A 23,025-nucleotide genomic window follows, 5' to 3' on the forward strand; every position below is an offset into this window, starting at 1 on the left:
TGCACATTTTTAAAGCAGCTCAATATCAAGTAAACCATCAGTCAAACGTTTTGATTGCAAAAAAAACTATCCTCTGCCACCTTCAAGAATGCATCAATTTTTAGAAATGTGAATATTCAGTCTGATTTTCATACAAAAGGGTTTATTTATGTAAGTCACTTTAAAAAAATACTTTGTTTCTGTTATTTAAAATCTGTACAGATAGGTATATTCACTAAAAAGCAAGGGGGGTTACTCTTTTCCAGCATACATTCTTAAAGACTTTGAACCATCAGCATAATAAATCATATAACATTCAGGCATTTTTTGTCAGAGAATAAATTAATTGTTTGAATTTGATACTTTGGGTATTGTCGCATAATTAAAATCATGTCTTGCTTTAATTAATCAAATCTAATTAAAATTTAAGTGTATTAATTAGTGCGATATCACTGAAATTACATATATTTGCCATTTTTTCAACCTAATTTACTAAATGATATTATTTTGAAAATAAGAATCAGTCAGCATACCTAAATGTCACTAAACCTAACAATATATAGTACAAAAAAAACTTTTTTTGCTTTATTTTTCCAAATTTAACCTATTCTGTAATTGATATTTTCATGAAATATGCCCCCCCCTTTTCAATTTTTAAATTTATCTATATTTAAATGTGACAGAATCTAAATTTTTCAATGGTTTGCTATAAAATGACTATTTTTATTTAAATAATAACAAAACAAAGAGTTTATATTGCATATTTAATGAAGTAATATCAATAAAATGTGCATTTTCATGTAATTATTGAATCCTGCTAGGCCCATATAATCTGCCCACAATTGCCCAGGATGGACAGAATAATCACTTTTAGTATTCAGGAGGATGAAATGCATGTATTTGATTACTCATAACTATTAAAAGTGAATATCAGACACTTAGAAAGAATTCAGCTAGGACAAACACATTTTTACAGTGCATTTTCATTACACTGAAGAAATGGCTGCAGGGGTAGGGTGTTGAACAGCCATTTCCTGGACACTTTTTCTTTAGCATATGATGCAAGAGGGTTTTTTTGCATATCATGATAAATATCTTGAAAGTTGAAAGGGGTTTTAACTTTGCAAAGAAGTTTTAGGTATATAAATCCAAGTGAAAATGAGATAAAATGGAATTTCATAGAACATGAAAAATAGGGGAGTAGGTGATACATGTGAGTACATTTCACCACAATGTGCCCTTTATATTTGACTTTTTACATATAAATGTATTTGAAATAGATTAAAATTACCATTTAACACTGTTTTGCTGGTATATTTATCATCTGGAGTTGTAAGAATTGCATTTGTTTTAAGTGTAAGAAACAATATGGGGTTAAGGTGGTTGACCGAGAATTGGTGAGGTCTCTTATTTGGCCATAACTTTTTTATTTTTCAATGAATCAAGACATATTTGGTATATTTTTACTCAGAATTGCATGTTCTTTTTGAATTGAGCAAGGTTTATTACTTGCAAGACAAACTTTGAAAGTTAAAGGTGGCAGAGGATAGTTTCGAATAAAGTACCGGTCAAAAAATAGAAAAAATAGAGAAACCTGAGGTTTGAATGCATATTATAGGTAATTTTATAGCTAGAATATTTTATGGGTGCATTTGGAGGGACTTGGTGGCCTTGTATATTTTATTGAAATATGACACTTTAGTGTCACTACTACTGTATATGGGATATGGACTAGAAATACGAAACTAAGCTCAAAACTCGCTCTACCGGTATTTCACCAGAAAAGCGGGGTGGGTTCACAGGATGAATTGTAGCTTGAAAACGAGGTGGTTGAGCCATTATCTCTTGCTGTTCATTGGTATGTACAAATGTTATTCTGCAATTTGTGTGGTAGCTTAGGTCAGGCGCACGGGCCTGGAAGCAGATGGGGCTGCGGCGAAATAGTGAAAATAGGCTTGATTCACATGAAATTTTGAGATTGTCCCTGCGCCATCTTTAGGGCTCATTCTGTAAGTTGTACATGTTTTATTCCTAAAAGCTTCAAATTTCTCAAGGGACTACTTCATACTATTATTACATGTAGAGGGAATTTAAAATTTTTCAATGCACATTTTTAAAGCAGCTCAATATCAAGTAAACCATCAGTCAAACGTTTTGATTGCAAAAAAAACTATCCTCTGCCACCTATAAGAAGTAGTTTTATCGGTGTCCAGTCAACTCGTACACAAACCGTCTCGTACACAAACCGAGTCGTACACAAAAAGTCAACTCGTACACAAATCAGAAGTCAGCTCGTACACAAATCAGAAGTCAACTCGTACACAACGTTTTATTTTCAATAGATAGGGATTATTTTTATATAAACAATGTATAATCTAGAAAAATGAATTTTTTTTTTGTTTTTAAATTGTATGCAATGATATACCATGATATTGGCGTAAAAATCTTACGATGTATTTCGATCGTATTTACTATCTACATTGAATAACGGTAAAGTACGTTATGGTGCCATAAAATTTCTAAATTTCTTACCTAAATTATTTCAAGATATATCTATATCCACACATTACTTGCATAAAAGCCGAAGACTAATTCTAAAATGTTAAATTCACATATAAAATTCACCTATTATCTTGTGGTGATGTTTAAATCAAATTCAATTATATTGAATCGATCTGATTATGTTGTTTAATAAGATATTTTAATTTACAATTTTTACAGTATAAAAAAATCGACACTTCTCATTTATGTATCAAATAAATATATATTTAAACAGAGACATATAAAACCAGCTTTATATGATAAAAAAGCATATTTACTACATCTATATAATATAAATAGAGTAATTTTACATTTAAACTACACGCGTGCGGTACATGTAACAATTAATATCGTGTTATAAAACTATCGATCTAAATCATAGATGCATAGATATACAGATTTTTTTTTTATTGTTTATTTATCTACTGTGTATTTATATTAAAGCACCTGAAATTAGAATTATAGAATAATTTCAATGCAAGGAAAAGATCGGAGGCATTCCGAATAAATCGTTCATCTTGCGTTCCCCTTTCGTTCACCGTTCACTTTGCGCTCGCGTTCGCGCTCCGTTCGCGTTCTGCGTTCACCGTTCACACATCGTTCACCAAGTTGCGTTCAGCGTTCGCACATCGCTCACTAACCGTTCGCTCTGCGTTCGTTTACCGTTCGTTCAGCGTTCGTTCAGCGTTCGTTCACCGTTCAGATGGGAAATTAGAACGTTTCAGGGACTGTACATCTTAGGATGCATACTACCAGACTTGCTTCGGATGCTGAATCTGACCTAACAGATTAAAGTTTTTAATCAGGGTTTCAGGTTTCATTTCCAAGTTACTATGAGCCCTATAATGACAAAACTTGCAAGGGTGGTACATCTAAGGATGCATACTATCAGACTTGCTTCGGATGCTGAATCTGACCATTTTCCGGTTGAGTGAACAGGTTAAAATTTTTTGTGCAGGTTTCATTACCAAGGTACTATGAGCCCTATAATGACGAAACTTGCATGGATTATACATCTAAGGATGCATACTATCAGACTTGCTTCGGATGCTGAATCTGATCTACATTTTCTGGATTAGTGAAAAGGTTAGTTTTTTATACAGGTTTCATTTCCAAGTAGCTTTAAGCTCTATGTTGAGCAAACTTGCTTCAGATGCTGAATTCGACATGCATTTTCCAGATAATGGACCTCGTAAAAGTTATGGGTGCATGTCTATTACCAAGAAACTATAAGGCTTATTTAAACCAAACTTGCATCAAAGATGCATCAAGGGATGAAAACCCTCAAACTTGCTTCAGATGCTGGATTTTAATTACGTTTTCATGATGAAGAACTACATGTAGTTTGAAGTTTTTATATAGGTTTATTCCAAAGTATCAAATCAAAATTGCATAAATTTAGCATCTTTGGATGTACACTTTTTGTGGGTAACTGTGTGACTTTGCCTTACTTAAAGACAATATTCGTTGAGGTGAGCTCTGTAATCTCTGATTACCTATGTTTTTACTTATTCTCTTGCAACGCAGATGTAAGGGATACACAGGAAAGCTAGCCACATATGATCAACATATGAGTATCATATGATTCTCATATGATTGGTTTCATATGAGAATCATAAAAAAGGGCATCATATGTGAATCATATGAAGGAAATCATATGATTTGCATATGATCCACATATGTGATTCATATGAAAATAACTTCATATGATATGCATATGAATGGTTTATGTGTGTGTCAAACCATCTACATATGAGAATCATAGTATGAAAAGGGTATCATATGTAAATCATAAGTAGTGGAGTGCGCGTATATAGATCACGATTTGAATTTCGCGCCAATGACGTCATCAAACTTTCGACCAATCAGAAGGCAGCATTTGAATTTTGGTCACTGGACCCTATAGGCGGGAATTTTTTTAAATCACCTATGCTTATGGGGGTCAAGGGTCCAACAAAGAGGTGTCCTAAAGGGTATTGTGTGACCTATCAAAGGAAAGGTCTGGACGAGGAGAGGTCATCCCGGGGGTGGTCCGGGGTCATTTAGTGCCAAATCAAAAATTTACTTAAAAGGTAGCGTGTGACATATCAAACGGAAGATCTCGACGAGAAGAGGTCAGCCCGGGGGTGGTCCGGGGTCATCAAGTACAACATCGAAAAGTTACTCAAAAGGTATCGTGTGACCTATCAAATGGAAGGTCTGGAAGAGGAGAGGTCATCCCGGGGGTAGTCAGGGATCATTAAGTTCAAAATAAAAAAAAACCTAAAGGGTATCATGTGACCCATCAAATGGAAGGTCTCGACGAGAAGAGTTCAGCCCGGGGGTGTTCCGGGGTCATTGAGTGCAAAACAGTTACCTGAAGTGTTTAATGTGATATCTCAAATGAAAAGTCTTGACAAGTGGAGTTTAACTCGGGGGTGTTCCTGGGGTCATCAGGTGCAAATTCCAAAAATAACCTCAAAGTAGCGTTTGACCTATCTTATGGACGATTCCGGGTTTTTCCGGGCCATTAGGTGCAGTATTTAAGACTTTCCTAATAGTATAAATGCTCTGAACAATCGTGAATCTCTTCATTATCAAACAGAATGGCAATGACGCTAGTCCTTCGATCTTCGGAGGGCAAACACCTGTTCCCAAGCAACAAACCTTTTGATTTCACCGTCACGTTGCCAAAAACGTTGGTTTTTAAGGAACAGTGGACACTAGAATTAAGTGAATTTTATATCACAACCCCTGTCAAGACCACAAAGAAGGAGCTTTTCATCTACTGTGACGCATGCGACACTTCTGTGGTGGGTGAACAATACAGACCATTGCTGAGGCGTGTTGTTTTGGAATCCAACAAGAATCTAATCTTCACGATACCGTACCCAGTTCTGATGCGAATCCAAGAGTTGAAAAAGATACGCCTGGAAATAAGAGATAAAGATTTTGAGCATGCCACCTTCTTGAATGGCGAGATTAGCCTGACTCTGATATTTCGACCCGCAGTCATGACCAGTTTCTCGGCCTAAAGCTATAAAAAGTGATTCAAGAATAAATTGGTCACATTTTAAGAGTCTCTGCGGAAGAGTCAACATGCATAAAGTCCAGTGTGACGATTGCCGAGGCTGGTTTTCCCGAAAGGATGTCTTAAAGCGGCATCAGCAAAGTGTACACGGAATGATGGAAATGCCGCCACCACCATAATCGTCGCCACCGCAGGTGATCACACCGCCGCCGCCACCGCCGCCGGAATTCACGCCGCCGCCATTCAAGCCACCGCCGTCGCTCCTCAAGCCATCGCCGCCGCCGCCGCCATTCAAGCCACCGCCGCCGCTGCAGATGATCCCGCCGCCGCCGCCGCCGCCGCCGCAGCTCAAGCCACCGCCGCCTCCATCAGGACTTTGTCTTCAGGCATCCCTTTACTGCGAATATTTCGGGCCCCACGTGTTGTGGCAAGACGTATTTCTGTAAAATGCTCTTGCAACACTGCCTGAAAATAATATGGCCTCCTCCCGAGAGAATCATATGGCTCTACAAACGTTGGCAACCACTGTATGATGTCATTCAGAGTACCGTTTAACCCAAGGTCGAATTTATTCAAGGAATACCTTTGGATTTGGATCAAGATTCCTTTATACACCCCAGAACGAGGAATCTCGTTATTTTGGATGATCTGATGTCTACGGCATCCAAAGATTCCAGAATCAACGAATTGTTTACGGAGGGCAGTCATCACAGAAATATGTCCGTCATAGCCATCAATCAAAACCTATACTACAACAAAGATCCCACCCAGAGACGAAATTGCCATTACCTGGTCCTGTTTAACAATCCTGTGGACAGACAACAAGTTATGACCTTGGCTCGTCAGATGTATCCCGAAAATCCTCAACACCTGCTGAGACATTTTAAAAACGCTACTTCCAAACCTTATGGATACCTGTTAGTGGATTTGAAGCCCACTACTCCCGAACATCTACGTATGCGCACTGACGTCTTGAATTCTATTAAACAGCACGAAGCAGAGAATTTCCATCATTCTTCAACAGATATTCCTACCGATCGGACGTACCACGTGTCTGTTCCTTCAACCTTCCAATCCATCGGGTCGGATTTTCAACACGTCACACCTACAGAAGATATGCCTTCCTGTGACGATTGTGGTCTGGTCTTTGAAAACGTCCACGACCTTCAAAGACATGTGAAAAGATGGTGTCCAGAAAACGGACAAGGGAAAGATGATATTGCCCCCATGTGGAGGTGGATGGATCAAATGCCTCAACTGTCGAACCAGAGAAGGAAAATGATGACGAACACAAAGTCTTTAACTTTCTCATGGAAAGGGCCAAAGAAGACAACGAAAAACTATGGGACCTGAAATATAATAAATACATAAAGGAAGGTCTATCACGAGAAGACGCTCGAGTTCAAACGGAGGAAAAAATGAACTCTAAAGACCTTAAGAAATTCTCTGAAAAGTATGGACAACTCATCCTGTACATCCTTCAGTTACAAAACGGATCCATTCACACAAAAGTCATGGATGATGTTAAAGATTTCCTGTCCGACGGCTATGACGAACGCAGAGCCATCAGAATGGCTTTGAATAAGAACCGTCCTGTCCTTGAAGAAATATGGGATCCCGAGAGCGATATGGAGATCGACGATGCTTCCGAAAGCGAAGACCAAGTGGGAAAGAATGACGACAGCAAGATGGAAGAAGATAGTGATGAATCCTAAGAACTCTAAATAAAATTTTGAGACTATTCCCAATTATTGTTTGAAGAATGAACTATCGATTGTATACTGTTGCATTTACTTGAATAAACAGTGAAAAAAGCATTGTTGTTTTTTATGTCATTATAGGTCACGTGCTTAGGTATTAAATAAGGAGTGGAAATACATTAAAGCTTCATTTTAACGCTGTCCATGCCAGAAGAAACATGTCTTGGGAGGATTATCTCAAGCAAGTGTATTACGATCCATCCACAGCTGGTAGTTTTACCGGAGTGGATAAATTATTCAGATACGTTCAAAAAGAGGGAAAATATGATATCAGCAAGTATAAGGTACGCAAATGGTTACAGAGACAGGAACCCTACAGTCTCCAGCGACCCGTGAGACGACATTATCGTCGCAATCAGGTCGTCGTCGCTGGCCTTGATGATCAATGGGACGCTGATCTCATGGACATGACCAAATTCAGCAAAGAAAATGAGGGTGTGCAGTTCGTACTCTTGGTCATCGATATCTTCTCCAAGTACCTGTGGATGCGACCTTTAAAGGATAAGAAAGGGCCAACGACAGCCCGGGCGTTCGAAGACGTATTGCGTGAAGGGAGGCAACCTAAGAAGCTTCGCACGGACAGAGGACAAGAATTCCGATCAAAAACCTTCAATAATGTATTAAAGGATCACAACATAGAACATTTTTATTCTCAAAACACCGAAGTGAAAGCCAACTATGCAGAGAGAGCCATCAAGACGATTAAAACTAAGATGTATCGTTACATGACATTCAAACAATCCCAACGATACATTGATTGTCTTCAGGAATTCGCTCGGAGTTACAACAAGACGTACCACCGCACCATTGACACTGAACCAGAACTGGTTAGACCAAACAACGAAGAAGAAGTGCGCGTATCAACATTCCTGTCTCGAGAGGAGATCCCTCGCAAGCAATCAAAGCGGCCCTACAAGTACAAAGTGGGTGATAAAGTGCGCATTTCGAAAATATCATCCATTTTCGACAGGGAATACGATCAAAAGTGGTCTGGTGAAATTTTCATCGTGTTTCAACGTTTCCTGAGGAACGGCATTCCAGTGTACAAACTCAAAGACTACAATGACGAAGCCATTACGGGGACATTCTATCAACCGGAACTCCAAAAAGTGGATGTTAGAGACGAGGATACGTGTAAGATTGAAAAGATCCTCAAGACCCGTGGAAGAGGACCAAACAAGCAATATTTTGTGAAATGGCTGCATTGGCCAAAGAAGTTTAATTCTTGGATAAATGCTGATGATATGGCTAGATAATGCAGTGCAATTATCATTGCTTGCCTTGAAATTATATGTATTCAGACTTATGTCGAAAATATTGCTCTTCATGTCTTGCAATAAAATATGAACAAAAACAATGTGTTGTTTTGATCAACCCCTGACTGATCTTTACTCGACCTTCCATTTGATATCTATTTTTTATTTGCACTTGATATGCCCGATAGACCCCTGGACTGAACATAACTCGTCAAGACCTTCCATTTGATATGTCACAATATACCCTTTGGGTAATCTTTTGATTTTGCACTTGATGACCCGCGGGCTGAGCACATCGCGTTGAGACCTTCCATTTGATATGTCACACGCTACCCTTTGGGTAATTTTTTATTTTGCACTTAATGACCCCTGACCACCCCCGGGCTGACCTCTCCTCGTCCAGACCTTCCATTTGATATGTCACATGATACCTTTTGTGAAACCTTTTGCTTTTGCACTCGATGACCTCGGAACAACCCCGGGACGACCTCTCCTCGTCGAGATCTTCCATTTGATAGGTCACACGATAGCTTTTAAGTAACTTTTTGATTTGCATTTAATGACCCCGGACCACCCCAGGGATGAAACATATGTGATTTGAAAATCTGGTTTTCCCGTCTATAGGGTCACGTGACCAAAATTCAAATGCTGTCTTCTGATTGGTTGAAAGTTTGATGACGTCATTGGCGCGAAATTTGAATCGTGATCTATATACGCGAACTCCACTACTATCATATGCAACAGTAATGAGTGTTCTCTTTCAATATTTTTCACATTCTTGTACACATTTAAAAATCAGATATTTCTGCTTTAGATAAAATTCATTATACGAGGGTTGTTCGAAAAGTTCGTGGACAACTGTCATATCTTTTTTATTTGACGTCATATGTTATCCAAATTTGCTAGAAATATTTTAACAATTAATCCAAATGAAATGTATTAATTTTGACAAAATATTACGATTGATTAAAAACTTATCCAGGTTTTAAAAATGCAAAAATCGGATCGCAGAGCAGGTCAAAATTTAGTATGTTACAGACAATACAATAAATAGTGTCTATAGCAATATTCTCTGTAAAATGGAGGAAAAACGAAAAACTAACTAGAGATTCATATTAAAAATTGTTACATCGATACGTGTACCAAATTATGGTTTTATATTTTGCTTTGTTGAAAAGAAATCAACTTGAGAAGATAAGTAGTCCTTATTGAAAACAACAAAAACGGTGACCTTTTAGAACGTCACGGAGCAGCAGATACCGAAGCAATTTTGCGTTTTTCTCAGGAAAAATCCTGAATAAACTCTAAAAATGTTGAAGGAATCAATAAAATATGTCACAAGCGAGCTGTGCATGTGTGTATAAATAGTACAGACAATATCTGAGTGACAGAGACTCTGTATCGGATGATGATGACCTGTGAAGAAACGGTTTTACTGTAAACATCTGAACAACACTTTAAAATTTGAAACGTAATTGAAAGACAAAGGCGCTTCAGAGTTGCTTATCCTGTGAAAGCAGAGTTAAGCACTAAAAGAAATTAAAACCTTAACAAAGGAAATTATACAATGAGATCAATTCTTAAAAAATAAATGTCAACTATTAGAAAAAGATCGATTGAATGAATGGACATTAGAATATCCTGTGTGAAATGTATAGGTATAGTATCTTTTATAATTATCGACGCTATGTGTTGACGTTACATTGCCGTTTTGTGTGCTCCGCGGGTACAAAACATGTTGATTTTAAAATGAAGTAAATTTATTTGTGTTAAATCGAATGGAAGGAAACTTCACACATCAACAAAACAAATATTTTTACATATTATAATGTGCTTGTTTTAAATTTCCAGTGAGTAATGTAACGAAGATGGACATCGTCCACGAACTTTTCGAACAACCCTCGTATTATAATGATCTATCTTCATTGGTAAATGTTCTAAAATATCTTATAATGCTTACACAACTTTTTTGAATGATAAAATTATTTTCATCAAGAGAAATAAATTATTTTTCACAGTGTACATTCTAAACAAGAAAGTATACACACAAGTCAGTAGCGTTTGTCGATATATGTATTTTACATAAATTAAGTACAAATTATAAGATTTCGCCAAAATGATTAAGCATTTAAACATGTATACATGTACAAATGAATGACATAATTAGGTCATGTACTTGTTTAAAATGTATGACTTGAAAGTGTCCAAAGCAAAATTGAAATATTAGCAATGATATTTGTCATGTATTCCCTATCGTTAATTTATGAAAAATCAAGTTATTGATTATTCCAGCAAACGAATAAGAATATGGGAAATCTTTACAGGTCAAATTCAGACAAAAGTGTCCAAAGCAAAATTGAAATATTAGCAATGATATTTGTCATGTATTCCCTATCGTTAATTTATGAAAAATCAAGTTATTGATTATTCCAGCAAACGAATAAGAATATGGGAAATCTTTACAGGTCAAATTCAGACAAGATTGTGTACATCCTCCCCATGATGATTTCATAATTATTCCATATATTTCCTTGTTCTTTTTCATTCTGTATCTTTCATTTTTTTCAGTTGTCCTCTCTCTGATCTTCCATGACCATTTTGAAAACCTCTTTGAACTGTACCGTACCCAAAATATATATCCACCATTTCTCCTCTTCCTGAACAATTTCTTAGTGGCACAGAATGGTCTCTACAAAAATTTCAAAAGTAAATAAAAATAATTCTTAAATTCTACAAGTTATAAAAGTTACTTAGGTATAATCAGCAAACAAATGTATGCCCAATTCACTGACACAGTTATGATACAAGATAAAACTAATGTTATATATATTATACTAGGTGTTTTGAGGAATCCTATGATGTAATTTGCAAGACAATTAACCTATTGAAAGATATGCTTCAAAATGAAATCATAAAAAGCAATTTTTTTTCATTTTGACAATTAAATTTGGAATGTTCAAACAGTATATATTAATTCAGATTGTCAAAAAGTAAGAAGATTCTGATACAAATATACTATTTTTTTGACAAAAAATACTACAGACAAGTAGACAGGCAGAAAAACAGACATTGTGATTCCAGGATATCCCAAACTTTGTTGGGAAGAATATAACAATTAAAGTTTATTTAACAGTGTGTAGTTACCTTAACTTTGAAGCAAGTCTTTGATCTTGGGATTTGTTCTTTATCTTATAAGAGGCTGACTGTACAATGTACATTGAACCTGTAAGACAAATATTCACACAGTAGATATTTTCTAAGCATACATGTAATTAAAACTTAAACTACTAAAAAGAGAGAGTAAAGTTTGTAGGTTCTCTATAGTCTTAAATATATCTAACATTTAACCCGAAACTACAAGCGCGCACGCCGTTCATTAGTGTTGGGAAAAAAATTGTCAGTCAATGAATACATAGATGTGAATATTCAATGGATTAGCTAGCTGATGTACTTTCAACACAAATGCACATGTATTTAAACCTTGAAAGTTTGATGTCACTGTTATTAATTTTTAGCTGAAATTCAATCCAATTACCCCCCCCCCGAGTTGAATTAATTTTTGATGAAGCCATGCAAACACTGTAGAATTATAAAGGAACAAAAAGAAATTATCAAGAAATATTTTGACATAAAAACTAAAGGAAATAAATACAACAATGTATTGTATCAGCAATATGGTTATTTTTCTGCTAACTGTTATTTCTGAAACGCATGTAACAAAATCCTATGATAATCAGCATGCACAAAATTTTGCTGGCTAACTGTGACCTCTTAGCTTCGCACCTAGGAAATAATGATCCTTGAGAGGGTATCTATAGGCTTAAGCCTGTTGCCCAATCTATTCAGTTTACTGAATAAATATTGTTTAAATCAATAATGATCCTTGGTAGTGCCTGACGCCGTGACGTCAGACAATAATAATTCATAACAGAGCTTAACAAAAAAAAAAATCGGTTTTAAAACAGTGTCTATACGAGCACTTCTTTATACTTAATATATCTCCAATAAAATTTCCAGAAAAAATTGTTTAAAATATATAAATTAGCAAATTGAATTAGAATATAGACCTTATTGATTGTTAAAAATTTACTTGAGGATGTATCGATGGATACATTAAGTTAGTGACTGAGTTCGAGGGCAACATGCCTTTTGTCGAATCTATGAATCAAACAGTTTGCCTGAGGCGGTTAGGCGGAAGGCACACAGTTTTGTTCGAGGGTCGACAGAAAAGCAACTTGCCCGGGAACACAGTCAATAAATGTTTTGTTATACCGTTCATTTTATTTCAATTCTTTTTTTAGATACACTGTACATGTATCTTGTACTGTCTTCCGTGATGTCACCTCGGGTTCGTCACTGCTGAACATAATGCAACGAATGCAATTGAGATTAAGCTTCGCCAACTGTATGACGGAAGCGGCCAAACATCTCATTTTTTAAGCCCGTTCAGTAAAACATTAGAAATGTTTAACATTTTGTCGTGTAGATTTGTTTAGGAACTATATTTCAAAGGTTTAATAATGTTCATTTAGTTGCAACAAAAAATTATAAATGCAGATCCAGGAATTTCATAACGCGGGAGGGGCACAGCAGAAGGTTGGGGGTTCTTGGACTGCATTGAAGCCCCCAGTATGTCCACGGCAAAGCCCTGGTGGGGGTTAAGGATTTTTGAGAGGTGTTTTTCCTTGATTTTCGGCCAGTACAAACAAAATTTCAAATACAATATTCAAACAGGGGTGGGGAGGGTTTTGGCACGCCCGGCAAGCCGGCTCTGAATCCGCCTTTGCCGGAAGGTGAGTTATTTGCTGTAAATGTTAAATTTTAAAAGTGCGTGTAGCAATTGTTTGTTTTTCATACTGCTTTTATCAATTTATTCGGAGCAGCTTGAACATTACTCATATATATCCTTCCGGGAAGAACATCAGAATTATTGTGTATTATCTTACAAGATTAATGAAAACTTCTGCTTCTGGATGAGAATCAAATGCATCCTTCCTTATTGTTATTGATATTTTCTGCACAGTATCCTATTGTAAATTTCAAAGTTAACAAAACTGTTTATGCAGCAAGATAATTTTTCCAAATACTTCGAAATGACTAGTTGTGTTTTGGGAATGACTTTTGTCATTTTTCGTGGCATTAAAAAATGTATGAATTAATGTTGAAATGTAGTTTCATGCATAACATCTTCAACTCAGAAATCAATGTTTTTCTCCCATGAACTAGGGACCCCTGACTCCAAAAATAAAACTGGTTCTAAAAAAGACTGTTTATAAAAACACTCCTTCATTGTCCACAAAATATTGTAACAAAGCATTTAAAATCTGTTTTCTCTACTTATTTTATGAGTTGCACGTTGCTTAATAAGTAAAAAATATTACAGGAAGCTTTATAAATACGATACACAACACTGACAAAATAACACGTAAACTCACATTCGCATACAGTACTTCAATTGTTATCCTTGATGCAGGTTTGGAAGCAGAAGCGTGAAACATAGCCATGAAATTCCCAACTGTAGGTAAGTCAGAGGGTTTAAAAAAGATACTGAAAACGACGTTCATAAAGTTTTATACTAAAACTTGACTTTTTCTGTTTAGTGTTTTTTAGATGTACCTGTTTATCCTTCATTTTGATGTGCAGGGAGATTCAAGGTTACAACAGGTAATTTAATTTGTATAATGTTAAACGATAGTTATCCACATGAAGTTATTCCTGTAATTTTATCATTAATGTATCGGTGGACAGGGATATTTTTATTTTCATTATTTTAAACAATCGACCGATTGAGTCTTTCCTTTAATTTTTAGAACACTGGAAAATGAAATGATACGGTTTTTCGAGCATATTCAGGCACCTTTTAATGAAACACTGAAGATCTTGAAAGAATATTCCGACAAAAGTAAAATTCCAACGCATGAAATTACTGGGTCCTGTCGCAAAAATGGTGATTTCTTTAATAATCATACTTCATTTTATACCGAAACTTTAATATTGAAAACAATCTAGTTGTGCAATAGAGATTTATTTTTTTTTTTCAGACTATCTTTTAAATCATATCCTTGGATACAAACAGAATGCTTCTGCATATCAGGTGACAATTGAAGAAAACCGAGGCAAATACCTCAAAATGTGCATTTATGATAAAGATATTAACATCACATTCAATGACATTGTTGGGATATGCCTTGAAAGAAGGCTATTACCTTTAATGTTGTCAGCTGCAGTTATCAAAAGGTTAGGCATCGACAATAGAACAGATGGACAATCATTTGACTGCAGTTTGATACAGAATTCACAACCAACTTTAACAACGGTTACAGATTTCACTGTTAAGATGAAAGTTAAACGGACTCAATACTTACAGGTACATATACCGATAATCAGTTTGATCTTTTCATTCAGCTCAGCCAAAAGCTTGAAAAAAGCATTTCTGATCATAGTTTGTGTGTTTCAACTCTATGTATATGTACTTGAACTAACTTTTCATTGATTCGATTTTTTTTTTCTCAAAAAAAAAAAACTTTGCTTTTTTCAACTAATCGTGTTACAATGTGAGTAAAATTTTACAAAATGAAAGAAAACAAAAGGTAGCAAATATTCTGAACTGATGCACTGTATTTAGAAATCAACAATCATCATCTGAACATAAAATAACTAATCTGAAGTGAGAAAACCTTTTATTTTGTGTTTAAGTATTACATATAAAAAGATAGAGTGTTAAGATTTGGCATGGATACCTTGTAGGTCAAACCTTAATTCTTTTTTTCATTATTCGAAAAGCTGCATTTAGTCAGCTTAATATTTTGCATTCCACATAAAGGAATCAATATTTGTTCAAATTATTTTACAGAGCCTAGATTTTGTTCTTAATACCAAAGAAATTTTATGTTTGAATAAAAGGTGTTTCAGAAAACATTTCTGTCGCTGCAGAGTGAAAAACACAGTAGAGATATAGGAAGTTTTCATATGTATTAAGATCATATCTTAATGATTTTATCCATATCAAAATATCTAAAGTCACTTATTCCTACGACAGAGTGTTAAAAAATTAACACTTTACAGTCTCTCTTGTCTTTGAAATCAGATTCGCTCATATTCGGGATTTGTTCAACAACTCTCTTTCCTTGAAGGATATTTTCCATTTTGGTACTTCCTTATCAAATTTATGAATACGTGTATATCCGGGTTTCTGTTTGCATACTTTAGTGAAACGCTTTATATATATATTTTTAAGAAAAGATATCATACACATCAAAGAAAATCATACTACCTGATATTTCTAACGAAATAATTTTTTTTTTCAAAGATATGTCCTTATAATACATATGTCCATATCACTGACCAATTGAATACTCATTCTACACTATCAAGACGAATTACAGGGAGTGAATGTCCATGTTGAAAAGGGGATGCTTTCTCCATTTTGGCACCAGACCCTTCAACTGATAATAAAATTATATGTGTGTGCTCTACACCAATTATTTTAAAGGGTTAAATTTTGAAGTCTATAGCTGTTCATTGTCTTTAAATATCTTTCAAACTACTGGTTTATCATTTTTTCGTTGTATACGCACACTTATGCATCTCATTTCTCACAAATTACTTTTGTCTTTGCAATAGTTAAGGTTTATTAAATTTTTAGATGAAATAATTTCATAGTAGATATATAATAGACATTTTATCTTAATATGTACAAATTTATTTCCCCGCATTACAAGGTGAAACGCTCAAAGCATTCATGGAGCTCTTTTTATTTGTGATAGAAAACAATTCCAGATGGGTGGTGGTTTTTGTTTGGTTCAGCAGTAGGAATAATAGCATCATCAGCTGTTTTCTGTACTGTTTGGAAATACTCTGTCTATAAGAAAGGGTAATGAATTGTAATTATTTGCAAATAAGAAAAAAATCAATTCATAATGCATAGATAAAATTCAACTGATTTGCATAGTATATTTTTTGTGCGTGTTAATAGGTCTGAAGCACTTTTAATTAAAGTATTTCATAAAAAAGAAGAAAAATGATTTTTCCAGAGAAAAAAAATGATTTTTTTCCAGAAAAACTGAAAAACAAAGAAAATGCACCAAAGAAGAAAACAACTCTGTATATCAAGATATCGACGAGTACGAATTAATGGTAATTTTCAAGTTTCAATAAAAGTTTCAATAGTGCATCGATATCTCACATACACGTATTTGACGACATACCGATATTTTCTCTTTCCTCCGTCGCTTTTGCTCATGCTGTGAGGCTCACATTTAAACATACTCTTTTTGTTAGTTTGTAACATGCACAAATATTAAAAATATCAATAAAACTTTTAAAAAATATATGAATTATGTCAGATATACACATACATGTATATCTATATAAAAGTTATGTAAAAAGAAAACTTCTTTACAAAAAAAAAACCCAAACAAACAACAGAAAATTCTTTGGCAATTAAGCGCTTTTAAAGCTATTCAGATGATTAAAAGGATAAACTAGAATTAATTATGTTTACATGTTTGAAAGAAACATTAAATTCCTGCTAAATTAAATAAATCTAAGATCAACAGTTAAAAAGATTGAGACCATTTTGAGCTATTTTTCATTTAGCCTATCTACAGAGATCCCGAAAAGAGAGAACGAATGATCGGACCTGTACACATCTTGCCTGGTACATACGCAATACCTACTGACAAAATCCAGACTTCAGGAAACAAATCAGATTCTGTTATGAATGCAAACGGAGATGAGGAATATCAGGAAGCAAAACTGACACACACCGGGCAGTCTAATGGTCATGGACTAGTCTCAGAATCAAAGAAAAATACGGAAAATAATCCCTACTTTGTTTTGGCAAAAGAAACATCAGGTGTTAAAAACCATGAGGAAATTGAAGATCAAGAGCCGGACTCCGTTATGGATGCCATCAAAGATTCAGAGCAAACAAAAATGACACACACTGGCCAGTATAAAAGTAGCGTGGATTTTGATGGACTCAGGGAAAAAGATCATGGAGTGGCCTCAGAAACAAAGGGAAATACGGAAAATAATCCTTACTTTGTTTTGGCAAAAGAAACGTCTGTTTTACGAGACCCTGAGGAAATTGAAGATCCAGATCATAACAGTGAAACTCTTGATGAGGAAGTTGATTTGTCTATTTCTTATAGTTGCTCAGCGGATGCCAAGAAACAGTATGAAGACATTGTCAACGAGAACATTACCTCTTTGAGTGATGATTATGATGGAAAAGACGATATTAACGACACGTATTTTGTCATTGATTCTATGGCAAGTTCAACTACTATAGATGTATAAAAAAAAAATTGACTTTTCATAACACATGTATAATTTTGTTTTTGAATTTCGGATCTATTAATTTTTATCCCATTCTAATAAGTTTATTTATAAAATTCGGAAGTCACTACGAATTCGCATTTAAAGATTTGTACAGAAACATTCTTTATAAATAAAATGTCAAATATATTTTTTTTTTTCAAAAAGGGTTTTTATACATGTCTTGTATTTCATCAAATGGCTACATTTTTACTAATCTATATTTTCCCTCGAATCACTCTTCCTGATATTTAATTTTCTATAATAATAATAATAATAATAATAATAATAATGATAATAATAATAATAATAAAACTTTATTCAAAGAAGGTAACCTGGTTAGTGCATGCACTATTCTTCCCCAGGGCCCTCTATACATCAATTACAAAAAGATACAAGATACAATTCATCATATATATTAGGAATTACAATCACAAATTATGAATACAGTGTCCATGTACAGAAATATGACAATACAGAAATATGACGATCATAAACATATGCATAAATAATTGAGCGACAGCTGATAATGTAATTTTCTACATTACGTTTAAATGCTTGTAAAGATTAAGAGAGTCTAATGTATTGTGGAAGTTTATTCCATAGATGTACACCTGAGTACTGAAAAGAGGTCTTGAATAAGTTTGTATGAAATTTTGGTAATTTAAGATCGTAATTAGTTTCAGATCGCAGGTTATAGGAAGTTGAAGAATGAAATTCAAATAAATTATGAAGATATTCGGGAGTCATTCCGCTGAAAATTTTGTATAATAATATGTATTTGTACAGATCAACTAGCTCATAAATAGTTAACCATCCAAGTTTCTCAAATAGTGGTTTAGATGAAGAATCAGGACTTGCGTCAAAAATAATCCTTGCTGCCCTTTTTTGTAATTTAAATAGTCTGTCCATGTCCTTCTTAGGGGAATTACCCCAAACAGTCAAACAATAGTTAATAGATGGTAAAATATAAGCATTGTAATATAGTTTCCTGGTATGAAGAGGGAGAAATTTTTTAATCCTATGAAGAGTAAATAACTTATAATTTAAAGTTTTACAAACCGAATCAATATGATTCGCATACTGTAACTTATCATCAATATGTACACCAAGAATTTTTTCAGTTTCAACCATTTCAATTGTTTTGTCTGAGGCATAAAGTTGTAAATTTGGATTTTCTAGTTTTGATTTTCTTTGCTGTGTTCCCATTAACATACATTTCGTTTTATCTACATTTAATACCATTTGATTTTGAGCACACCATTTCTCAATTTCACAAAGATATGAATTTAGTGGATTTTCTAAACATCTTGCATTATGATTATTAGAGTACAAAGTAACATAATCAGCAAACATATCAATATTTGAATTGCTTACATGTAAAGGAAGGTCGTTTATGTACAATAAAAATAAAAGTGGACCTAAAATTGACCCTTGTGGTACTCCTGCTGTGACGGGTAGAGTATTGGAGACACATGTTCCAAATTTAACACACTGGGTCCTATTGTAAAGATATGATTTAAACCACTTTATAGCTGTTTGGTCAAATTTGAAATGGATTAATTTCTCTAGAAGAATGTCATGATTCACCAAATCAAATGCTTTACTAAAATCTATAAATGTAATTCCAATTAGTTCACCACGATCCATTGCATTAAGCCAACTTTCTGTTAGTTTTGTAAAGGAAGTTTGACAAGAATGGAGTGCCCTAAATCCCGACTGGGATTGTGTTAGAAGATCGAATTCATTAGTGAAATTTTGTATTAGCTTAGCTACATGTTTTTCTATCAATTTAGATACAGTTGGTAGAATAGAAATAGGACGATAATTATTCGGGTCAGCTTTGTCACCTTTCTTAAAAATAGGTGTTACTTTGGCTTGTTTTAAATTTGTCGGGAAAATACCACTTACTATGCTAGCGTTAACAAGAAGAGTTATAGACTTACATATATATTTAGATGCGACTTTCAAAAGACGCGGCCCAATAAAGTCAATGCCAGCTGATTTATTGACATTTAGAGAATTTAACATGTTAAAAACTTCACTTTCATACTTTCACCAGTTATACTTTTAAATTACAAATATTTTCCAAACAATTATCTAGAGGTAAACAATCTTTCGGACCTCAATAGACACAACTTGTGCTCCCTTTTATCGACGGTAATTTAAGAAATAACAATACTTACTTTAATTCATAAGTGAATTTGAATTAAAGACTTTGCAGCGTCTCCAATTCGTGTTTAATGTTTGCATGTGGTGTTTATGTCTCCAAACATTTTCGAAGCGAAATAGCTTACATATTTACCATGCAAGGCAGGCTAATATGAAATAGATTGATGTTACGAGGATTTAAAAAAATCGTTTGATGTATTTTTTTGTCGTAATTATTATGGCCTTGTTTGTAAATTAGATATACGGTTGTGTCTTATTTTGTCTAAAATGTTCCATACGATTTGTTAGTTTTTGCTTTTAAGCTGAGTTTGACACTGCTGTACTCTATCTACTAAATTAAGACATGTCCTGCTCATGGCGGGTGTAACTGTTCAACAAGAGTTTTTTGTTCCCTCAAGATCTTGTGTTTTAAGGGATAAGTGTTTTTGTCTTTTCATGATTCGTTTTTTTTGCATTTTTAGATTGTTCAATTTTTCCTTCAATTTCTTTTTTAAATAGATATCCAAATAAACACACTCATTAGCTTTTAAATGCTTCCAAGAAGGATATGGAGATAACGTACAGTCTTCAATATCAAGGTCCATAAAACAATACAAAATAGGAGCAGAGCAAACACGGACCTCTGAAACATCAGAGGTGGGATCAGGTGCCATGGGGGAGTTATCATTCCCTGCAGACAGGTCACACCAGTCAGTCAGCATTCGACTCAATGATAAACTGTATTTGCTGACAAGGTCATTGTATCGACCATAGAACTTACGACATGATGACTTTAAACGATACTGCTGATATTCTTGTTTCATCAACTTGTTTGTTAATAATTTACCTCGTTTTAGAAAAAAAAATTATTTAAGCATAATGTATTAAGCGATATTTATTTTCGTTTTATAGTTTTAAAGTACAGCTATTTGTAAAAACCAGGCAGGGGGTGATTCATGACCATTTCAGATTTTCACAAAATTTTAATATGTTGCTTCATGGACCAAGGGAACATCATTGGACAAAATAATTTTTTTGGCCAGCCTTTGTTGCCATGGAAACAATGCACCATATAAATGCACATGGCAACCAAATAAAAAATTGAAAAATTTGCGAATTTAGCTATTATTGAACAGGGGAACAGAGCTTTTTTGATGATAGTACCATAAATAAATTTTTTTTCCTGAGAAGTACATACAAAATGATAAATGATTACCATTAGGATGAAGTTATATAGGATTTTTTAAAGGTACCGAATTTCAATTTAACATAGGTCATTTCATAAAATTCACTTTTTACAATATTTCTTCAAATCCAACATATTTTAAAAGCATATTAAGAAAAAGCCCCGCAGGTTGAAGAAATCTGATAACATGGGATAGAAAGAGCACATTCTTAATTTTAAAAAAATGAAATAAATCCCATGGGTTTTTGAAAAATATTCTTTTACTATGGCAACGAAATGTCACAAAAATTCTTTTTTCACAATAATAATCATTTTTAGGTGCATAGTAAGAAAAAATCCCACATGTAAAAGAAATCTGATAATGTGGAATAGAAAGAGCACTTTTTTAATTTCAATAAAATTAAATAAAACCCATGGGTTTTCTGATAATATTCTGTTACCATGGCAACAAAATGTCACAAAAATTCATTTTTCACAATAATAACCATTTTTAAGAGCATAGTTAGAAAAAATCCCATATGTTAAAGAAAACTGAAAGCATGGGATAGAAAGACCACATTCTTAATTCTAATAAAACAAAACAAAACCCATGGTTTTTTCAAAAATATTCTGTAACCATGGCAACGGAATATCACAAAAATTCATTTTTCAAGAAAATACCAAAATACATCATTTTCAGAGTATGTTGCGGAAAATATACCACAAACACTAAAAATTGATAATATATGATAGAAAATGTTCTCCTAAACCTTGCAAATATTAGATAAAACCAGTGGATTTCTCATAAATTGTTGTAACCATGGTAACAAATTATTCTTGAAATGCTTTTTTAAAAGAAATTTTCTTTACAAAATCTCCATAAAATACAAAATAATTAATGACTAACATACATGTATTATTTTTACAGTTTATTGTAAATGCATGAAAATATATTTTTTTTAAATATGCTTTTGTGATTTGTATCTGGTTACCATGGCAAAATCTCCAAAAATATTGTATTTGCCTATACAATTTAGCCAATGTGATTAGCTTGTATGAAATAAACTGTATGAGTGGCCATTAGCTAAAATATTGAAAGACACAAGATTTATTTTGTGCCTATCTTTTTTTAAACAAATATTTGGTTTCTGTGGTAACTGTGATTAACCATTCATGAGACATGATCTAAATATTTCAATTGTATTTTTAAAGCAATTTTTGAAAAAATCATCAGTAAATGTACTTTTTGCTGAAATATATAGATAAAAAAAGAATTACATCTATGAATTTGAAGGTGAAAATTAATGTGACTGCTTCTTGTCGCCAGATAATCGTGTCAGTCGATCATGTTCTTTCAGCCCACAATTTAGTTGCCAGACCTTCGGCTTAAATGTGACCTAGGCATAAGTTGCGAAACTAGTGAATATTTATCGTTTGCGAATTAAAGTTGGTTTACAGTAAAGAAACCTTGAAAAAATGTCAATTTAACATTAAAAAGTGTATCAAATGTCAAAAAATCCATGTTCTTGACTAGATAGGCAAACTAAAATTCAAAATTTTATGTTGAAGGGGTATAATATTCAATATCCTTGGATGTATCCTGGTCTTGGATTCAATAAAACCCCTTTTACGTTTGGAGGAGCTTGAAAATCAATATCCTTAGTTTCTGGTCTGGATTTCTTTCAAAAAGTTTTAAACTGACAGTGTCTTTATTAGATTTTTTTGGCCATCGTTTAGAAATGTGCCGTTGATATTATCTGTATCAACTGTATAGGTACATCTATGTGTCCTGGCTGCTAAATAGGTGCTCTAGCTAAATTCCTCTGACATAATGCATGTGGT

The 23,025-nt window shown here is 34.0% G+C and overlaps 1 protein-coding gene across 1 annotated transcript in view; it reads left to right on the forward strand.

Annotated features, from left to right (window-relative positions):
- LOC134241897 (uncharacterized) overlaps positions 1-17,849 on the forward strand; it is a 35,711-nt gene extending 17,862 nt beyond the window's left edge. The window contains exons 2-7 of the mRNA XM_062723914.1: positions 14,147-14,210; positions 14,357-14,493; positions 14,588-14,913; positions 16,313-16,419; positions 16,604-16,682; positions 17,145-17,849. Of these exons, the coding sequence (XP_062579898.1) occupies positions 14,147-14,210; positions 14,357-14,493; positions 14,588-14,913; positions 16,313-16,419; positions 16,604-16,682; positions 17,145-17,849 (1,418 nt within the window). The remainder of the gene's footprint in view (positions 1-14,146; positions 14,211-14,356; positions 14,494-14,587; positions 14,914-16,312; positions 16,420-16,603; positions 16,683-17,144) is intronic.
- The last annotated feature ends 5,176 nt before the right edge of the window (positions 17,850-23,025 follow it).

Source organism: Saccostrea cucullata, unplaced genomic scaffold (assembly GCF_032062105.1).
Source record: "Saccostrea cucullata isolate Sc308-1 unplaced genomic scaffold, CSIRO_AGI_Scuc_v1 ctg2726, whole genome shotgun sequence".
Taxonomy (NCBI): Eukaryota; Metazoa; Mollusca; class Bivalvia; order Ostreida; family Ostreidae; genus Saccostrea; species Saccostrea cuccullata.